The sequence below is a fragment of the Charadrius vociferus genome, unplaced genomic scaffold (genome assembly GCF_000708025.1).
Source record: "Charadrius vociferus isolate BGI_N301 unplaced genomic scaffold, ASM70802v2 scaffold235, whole genome shotgun sequence".
Lineage (NCBI taxonomy): Eukaryota > Metazoa > Chordata > Aves > Charadriiformes > Charadriidae > Charadrius > Charadrius vociferus.
The window spans coordinates 1,859,283-1,868,114 of NW_009648536.1; the positions used below are offsets into that span (position 1 = coordinate 1,859,283).

The 8,832-nt window shown below is 40.9% G+C and overlaps 1 protein-coding gene across 1 annotated transcript in view; it reads right to left on the reverse strand.

Moving 5' to 3' along the window:
• Positions 1 to 322: 322 nt before the first annotated feature.
• Positions 323 to 8,832, reverse strand: part of LOC104287168 (chromosome unknown open reading frame, human C9orf3) — a 221,923-nt gene continuing 213,413 nt past the window's right edge. Inside the window, 2 exon segments of the mRNA XM_009885835.1 lie at positions 323 to 463; positions 3,096 to 3,182. Of these exon segments, the coding sequence (XP_009884137.1) occupies positions 323 to 463; positions 3,096 to 3,182 (228 nt within the window).

Below are 8,832 nucleotides of genomic sequence, written 5' to 3' on the forward strand. Positions count from 1 at the left end.
GGAAACAACTGCAGGTGGAGCCTGGCCTTCTCTGGCCATTCGGACTTACAGTTGCCTCTTGTACAGTCTGTTACAAAGTCTACAACAAAGCCATCCTCCATGCTCTCCAGCTAGTGCCTACACGTATCTAACTCACTGCTCCAGCAGCTGGGCTTAAAAAAAGAAAAAAAAAAGGCAAGATATTTAACAAGAGTTACTTCTGAAGCTAAGCAGCCACAAGCTGTATGGTATGGCCAAAGTTTACTACATTTAGTGAGCTCTGCATATTATTTCTGTTTCAGACAAAATCAGGGTGTTTAATTTAAAAAGAAAAATCACCTCTTCAGAATAACATCTCTGCCACCACTTTGGCTGAGGACGCATCCATATGTTCTCTTGCTGCAGCAAAGCATTTATGTGCAAGTTCTTGTTGTTTCACGTCTTCATTCACCATTAATTCACCATAGAGATACACACCCATTGCCTGAAATAGGAACACAAGACACAGGCATCCTATCACCAGTAATGACCAGTTAGCTGGGTTTCATTCCATTGACCTCCTCCTAGTACGCATTTAACTAAAACCAAACAAAAACAAACAACCCAAAACACAGAAAATACCATATACTCTATAACACCTACCCTTCCCCCCAAAAAGTAGGTTTCTCTGGATCTCTTTAGCCTAAGGATGGTTTTCGCTGTGTTGTATTGAGTACGTAAGAACAGGATATGAATATAAGAGGCGCACATTATGTCGTGAGAAGAAAATGCTTTCTCACTCCATTTTTCTTGCCACTTTTCAGGTTGAAATCCGTTTTCTTTTATACAATATCTGAAATATTTCCAAATGCCCCTTAAGAAAATATCTTGTCTTTCCTTCAACAGGATACACATTTTCTTTCCAACTGGGATGTTTACATACACACACACACACACAAATAAAGAGGACATCAACCGAAACGGTACACTCTCAAATTCCCATTTGGCAATTCTGTAACAGGACATCAACTGAATGCGGTCAGGTCTGTGTTTCAGACTCTTCTCTCTACATTTGAGATATAGCTGAAGATGCACAAATTCTGGTTTGGTAAGGCAGCAGGCTTTTCCTAACTACTCATTCTGGACATAGTGGCTATCAAGAAAGATAACAGGGTAGCTGGGGGTGAGATCTGGGCCCCTTCTGGGCAGGTAAAAAAAGCACCGGCTAACTTAATGGGAAACACACTGGGGACTGCCAATTTTTTCTGATTATATAATTTTTTTTCACCTAATTACAGGAATTCAGTAAGCGTTAAACTGCACTTATCAAAATAGGATTACACGTGTGACAAAATATTAGCAGCTTAGCACACTGGTTTTTACAGTTGTGCTTAATGTTTGGACAGTTGCAGGAGAGGAAAAATTTGGATAGCATTGAAAAAACACAATTTTTAATACTATTCCTCACAGTTTCTAGCATTGCCTGGTAAGCCTTTAAAAAAAATTAGCTTCAACAAGAAGGGAAATTTAAAGTTTAACAGAGACTGAAGTTAAAGGAAAAAGTCCTGGAGTGGTATAAACCTGCCAGACTCCTCGCCAATCCCCTATGTGTGCTTCCTTCCATCCAGAGACCCAAGAACTCGGACTTCCAGGGTCTGCAGCTGGACCAGGGTCTGGCCTCCATACCAAGTACGCACACCACCTTGGAGCCGGGCTCCACTCACTTTCAGAGAGAATTTCAAAATGTTGGAATTTCATTACAAATAGGAAATACCTTCTCTATCCAGCATTAATAATTTCCCCTCAAGCCTAAACATTAACATGCAGTAAACACACTGGGTTTTTATAGTCCTGAAAAGGATTTAAATAGTCACATTTGCATTTTTCCCAGACTTTAAAAAAAGCCAAGTCTTTCATGATCAGTAAGGACATGCAACTGCTCTGATTTCAGTTGTAATCACTCCAGAAACTGGTTGTGCCATAAACTGCATGCACTGCTGGAGTACATGAAATGAAAGATATTGAAGACTCCATTAAAAAAAGTTGCAAAAATTATTTCCCTGCGCTGCAGATAATGTTAGTCTTTATTTGGCATAGTATCTGTTCCAAACATAATGCAATTCAGTGTGTTTGGTTTTATGAACTCAAGGATTTCCCACCTCCCCCAGGCTTCTGCTGGTGGTTATCTCCATCCTTTCATACGATTAAAATACACACAACATATAAACTCCTTATTTCACAAATAATGTTCTTTTAATCTTCCCCCCATATAGTACTCTATCAATTGCTGAAAGAGACTGCAATAACTTTATTGTGCTGTGACAAAATGTTTTTGCCTGAAAGCACAAAAACCTCATTGGCTGTAAATGGCTTTGTTCATTGTCAACATAAAAGGTAAAGACATTAATATCTTGCTTAGACCTTGACATATCTTGCAACACTTTCTATTTTTTACATGCATCTTAAATATATGTAAGTCATCCTAAGCAGGGAATGTCTTGCTTTAGAGTTCATATAGTGAATAAAAATAAATAAAAGTGAAATAGAAAAAACAAGGCAGAGGTACAACTATTAGAATTGTAAGTTCCTAATGGCCTAGATAAAAAGCCATGGTAAAAACACCATGTATGGCCACCCTTTTAAGGCCTTCAAAATCTTGTGGTATCATTTTCCTAACCGTGGGGGGTCTGCATTCTCCGGAGGTGTATCGTTGTGCTACGCTTCTCCTTCTGGACGTTGTGTTGAAAACTGAAGTCACCACAGCACCGACTGCTTTGCCCCTAGCTCAAATCTACACGCATTAATATTCACAGCTAGACTTGCCTTTGCCATCCTGCAAAAGAAATCAATGCTGAGAAGAATCTTTCTAGCGTCACTGCTCCCTCTGGCTTTCATAAAATGGAAGGAGAGGAGGGAATATAGTCTATTTCTCCACTGAGCATGCTTAGGTGGGGTTGAATACCCCTAGATGACTTCCTTAAAATACAGTGTTAAAGGAGCAAAAGAGGCAAAAACTGAATACACCCCTAAGCTTTTGACAAACTGCAGGAATAATACATATTAAAATCATTCTTTAGTTTCACACTAAGGTGTCAAAAAGTTGACTACTTTGAAAATGCTAATTAAATGTAACTGACCTGATCTTCTCTGAGAAATCTCTCAACATCTCCATACCCAGCCACGTACTTGTGTTTAACAACAAGTTCACACCACCGATGACGAACCTTTGGGAAAAGAAAAAATATTAAGGGTGGGGGGGAAGGAAACTGTACTGTATCTGTGTGAGTGTCGATAAACAATACATCTCTAACCAGTTTGGATTTGTCGTTGTTGTTGGGTTTGGGGTTTTTTTGGTGGGTTGGGTTTTTTTTTCCCTGGCAGATGCCTTCCAACACTGGTCGGTGCAGCGCTCTGCGTGTGTGAGCCTGAGTTTTGGAAACCCAGAACACCCAAAGACAAAATCCTGGTTCCACGTTAGGAAACTAATCCACACCCAGGTACAGATCTGCAGCGTCTTCACCTCCACTGTTTCCAGTCTTGACTTTTTTTCCCTTTAAGTTAGGCTAGAGGTTATTTCTTTTATACTGTTAGAAGGTGGGAGGGGGAGGAGATTAGCGCTGCCAACATCTGGAAGAGCCACAAGATATAATTGATAATTTCCCCTATGTAAGTGTATACTCCAAGTGATAAAAAAGCTTAAATATAATTCTGTAGCAATACTAAATACATACCAAAAGGATAACAGATTATAAAACCATGAAACAGGGAGCTTTCAGTTAAATGAAACGTAGCTTTGCCACCGTTTCTTTGCCAGTAATAGAGTTTAAGCACCTTGAAAAGTGTTTAAAATCCATCTACACTTAAAAAGCCAGGCTATTCTACCAAATGCACATTAACACAACCAGTTATTAACGTACTGTAATGAAAAGTAAGGAAAATTTCAAGCAAATCGCGATTGAAAAATATTTTAAGTAGTGCAAACATGAATTACACGTGGGTTTTTTTGTCATTGTCTTTAAATTTCTGACTTTGTTCTTAGCTGCTTTTGTGGTGTAAGCATCATCTTACTCTCCAGTAAGGCTTCCTCAGCTGTAGGCAGTGATCAACCTAATATTTTACATTCCATTAGTGGCTCAACACTGATCCTAAAGAAAAACAGTTAAGTGCAATAAAACCTTCCCGGTCCTTCTGGTTCAGCCTCTGTTCTTACCATTTTTCAAAAGACAGGGCACCTAATAACAAACACCTTTCACAGCAAGAGTAAAATGTTAGCAGTTCTAACATTTTTTCAAAACTGAGTCCAAATTGTGCTCATATCAAGTAACCGAGCACAAACCTTTTTCTGAATGATAGATTTACTGATAACTTCGAGAATGGAAGCCAGAAAGGCAGGGGAAGAAAGTCACGCTTAATATATTGTTGCTTTTGGAAATAAGGTTATCTGGAAATACTTTCCATGTCATCCTAGTCCTTGCCAATTTTACATCTCAGGAAAAAAACTCACAGACATAGGTAATTAGATGTTAATACCATTAGCATAATCAACAAGTGATAAATGCTTACAGATCCTGGAAGAGTCCTTTTTGGGTATCTGGTATCTCCTTCCAGCTGACCTCTTATATGAAATAGTTTGAACGCAGCTTATGAATGAAATAAAATCCTGAGGGGGTTTTGTGCCTGAGTGGTGTTTTCGCAGCACGCAAGATACTGAACAGTCACAATGCAACGCATGATAGGGAACGAAAGCTGTCTCTTAAAGCTTTCTGCTGACAAAATAACAGCTGTTAAGATTCCTGCAAGTGGAACCAGAGCTAAATCTACAAAAGTAAATAGCTTTCCAAGATTCAACTCACTTTGCTGTAGATGCCCATATCCATAATGCGGAACTTCAAAACCCTACCCAGCTGCTGCTTCTCCCTGGAGACACTAAACATTTCACCAGTAAAATCTTCCCAGGAAATCCAGCTTTGTTACAGAGCGTTTCTCATAGCACTGAGCAGCCCCATGCCTGAACCAAACCTTCAAGGCTGAAAAATTAAACATACACCCCTCTCATCTGTAAGGTTAGTCTACCATACGGAATATAACCACATTTAAAAGGTTGTATGTCTTCATCTGACACACTTTATTTTGCACCTTCTGTCATATATTAAGAAAAAATAAATTCCCTATGTATTCTTATACCATGTATGAGAAACACAAGGAGGATAAAGGGTCAGTGGTCCTCTCCTGTGATGACTGCTCTTCTACATCTCATGGCCGAGCAGTTCCAGCACTTAGCCAGGAGGTACGCAATCAAGTTCAGTTTCCACGTCTGCTCAAGATGTCAAACTGTGCCTTCAGCGAGAGTATTTCAACAGCACTTTATAAAGTATTCTGGGATGGGGCTCTCTGCATACCTCCTGGTAAAGCTGCTTTTTCCCCTGCAGCTATTAAGATATTTATTGATCCTAAAGGAGGAGGTCATGAGACTTCAGGGCCTACTTTTTTGAGTACTTTCAATAAGAAGCAAGGACCTGGCTCGTGCAGCACACAAGCCACCTCGTCCCCAACAACACTTTTCTGGTGCAACCATAATAGTTGCGTGGAGAGCAGGACAGAACTTCTCCCTGTGAAGGCGTTCATGTGGCCCTACTTCCTCACACACTGATGTTGTGTTTGTCTCCCTCACATTTGTATCACAGCCTGACCGTCTGAATCCCAACAACTTTGGAAATCATGGAACAATTAAGCTGTGCCCATTTCCTTAATTGTTCCTCCCCCCATAGGGTTCCCGTTCTTGGCAATAAATCTCCTTTCAAATCGCTTAAAAGGGAAATACTTATTTGTTGAATGAGATCTGGGGCACGGCATACTCTTCTTTCTCTCTTTTGCTTTCCCCCCCCTCTCCTTCTTTCCCAGGGCGAGTACAGATCCCGGCACGTTTCCAGATCCAAAAACACTGGCGCCTTGCCAGCTGGGGCCGGGGCGGCACATGCCTGTTATCCTCAGATTACACCTCTGCCTCCTGTTTTTCCCAAAAAGCCCCAGACGCTCTCGTGGCAGAACGAAGTGCAGGAGCACCCCTGGCTGCTGAAGCGCGGGTGGAAGCAGCGGGGCGGCCGGCCCCGACGGCTCTGCTGTGTCCGTGTGTCTGGGTCGGGGACCCCAGTGAGCTGAGCAGAGACGCCGAGGCTGGCTCCGCGTCAAAGAGGGGCAGGGGGTGACCTGCACAATGCTGGCACTGAAATCTTTGTTACTACTTGGACTGAACATATATATATATATATATATACACATATGTAATTGTTTCCCTCCTGCCCCCCACGGCTCCCACGCAGCGCGGTGTGTAGATGGCCGCGTAACACAAACTGCAGCTAAAGCCAACGCAGTCATTTCTCAGATACATGCACTACAAAGAAGTAATGTTTCTAGTATAATCCACGCCCTAGGCTGATACCACAAACATGAGAATTTTATTCACATAAGAGAGGGATGGAAAAAAAAAAAAAATACTCAGTTCCCAACGTCTCATCCAATGCTTAGAGCAGGAAAAGTAAAACGGGCCCCACAGCTTCACAGCCTAATGAATGAGTCATGTGCACAGGCACAACCAGTCTTGAAAGGAAATTCTGAAAACGAAGTAGCTTGTGGTAGGACTGAGCTAACCATACCGCATCCTGTGTATGCTCTTCTTGGCTTTGCTGTTCCTCCCAGGAGCAAGTACTCAGTGGCAAAAATAAGAATCCATTAGTCCTCTCCCAGTTTTCTCTCTGCACATTTCTCTGTGCTCTTCTGCACGGTTCAGAGATGCACACCATATGTCGTTTTGGCCGGTTACACCATAAACAATATAAACTAAATCTGAAAAGTAATTTACAGCAATCCTTCCTGTTAATGCTGGCAGACAGCACATACAACTTTGTCTGGACCTGAAGCAGCACCTGTAACCGCCCACCCACCCACACACACTTTGCTGGTTTGGCAGCTGCAGGAACCCACGTGCCATAGTTGGAAACGCAATTTATTTTCTCAGCCTCCGATCCCAGGCTGAGAGCTGTCCTTCCGAGCCCTCGACTGACGGCTGGTACTCCCGAGGATGGGGAGAGGTGGCAGGGGGAGCGACGGAGGTCTGCTGGGACCTCAGGTTTCTCGTGGATGGATCCTTATTGCCTGGAAATCGTTCTTTCCTCCCACCTTGCTTTTGCGGCTCGTGCGGGCTTCTCTGCTACCAGCATTTTAAGCTAAGCGAAGGTTGTTACTGTTAGTTTTGCAAGACACTACGCATATTAGTAGCGTATTTCTGAGGCACAATTCGGTGGCAGGAAGACACTGAAACACTCACTGTCTCAGGTATGAAATTTGGAAAACAGCTCTTACATTTTCATAAATATCAACTACATCAATGTATAAGCAGTGGCCAGCACCTAGATGAAATGTCTTGAAGGGATGCTACTATCAGATAGCAGAGAGTCCCAAATTTAGGAGCAGCAGCTTATACAAATAATTCCAGTGGTCTCATACTATCTTTTAATTCCAGTTTAAAAGTACACAGTATTGCACAATATTATTTGCAACTCAAACATTACCTGTATTTTGACAGCGCAATGGGAGATGGCAAGAAACCAAAATTATGCTGTCTTAGTCTGTCTTCAGAGAACGCAAGCTGTTGCATTAGATTACTTAACTGCAATAAATACTTATATAAAATATACTAATAGTCCAGCTCTAAGACAGTCCCCTTGTTTTAGTGACCTGGGCCAAGACCTTTTGGGAAACAGGGCTTGAAGCTGACTGACTAAACCCATCTAAGGCATCGAATATGTGCCTTGACTTTCAAAAGAAAAACTCCCAGTGACATACCTGAGAAACAGTATTTGAACAACAACTATTTTGAACAAGTTCTAAATTAAAGCAAAAAATATCTTTTTTACCCAGGTGATAAATTACTTTGCCTAATCCATATTATTCTCTCCTGCCCCGTATAAATGATCAGGCAAGCCTAAAGCAAACATCCTCACAGAAAGCTTCATATGTTGTATTGTAATTATCTAGCTTGCTAATGTTCTCAATCATATGTATGCAAGCAAAAAAATAAATATTTTACTTCTGAGGTCTACAAATAAGATTTAGAAAGCAAGTAATTTAAACCATGCCTTTATTAAAGTGAGAAAAAAGCTAGAGTTTACTAAGCCTTTGGTCTGCAGAATGGGAGAGTAGCTTCAGGGAAAAAGAGTGTATTTTGCTAATAGCTGGATCCAATTTAAAAGGCGCCAGGAGACAACAAATCTAAATCACTGAACAAAAGCAACATACTGAGAGATCTTAGAAAACGGGGTAATTTGAAATACAGTAAGAGCTATTGTCCAACAAAATGGAACCTTTATAAAATGTAGGAGGCATATGTGATCTTTATACAGCACAGGTTCAGACTCTATCAAAAAAAATTAGAACAACTTGAATCTTAAATGTTAATTAAAGAGTCTCAGAGGCCAGACTCCAGTCTAATTTGCAGAGGAAAAAATACGAAGAAACTTTTTCAAATAACCAAGCCACGCTACTACAGATTAGTTTTAATTAACAAGAAGGAAACTGGTATCTCCAGAGCACCAGAATGCTGTTCTGTTCCATCTGAAAGCATTTATGTCTAGTCTCTTCCTATCTACACATAAATTGGATTCAAATATTAGATCATTTTCCTAGATAATTAAGGAACAATGCCACATGTTACAGGGCAATATTTGGACTCAAAAACAGGTTTTACAATTGCTTAACATGGAAGAACTACAGTTCAAGAATTGCCAATTTTACAGTGCATTTAATGATCTAATTTTTTCCTTCTATCTTATCTGAAATAGTTACTGTTTAACTTGCCAGCCAGGTTGCTTCAGTGGG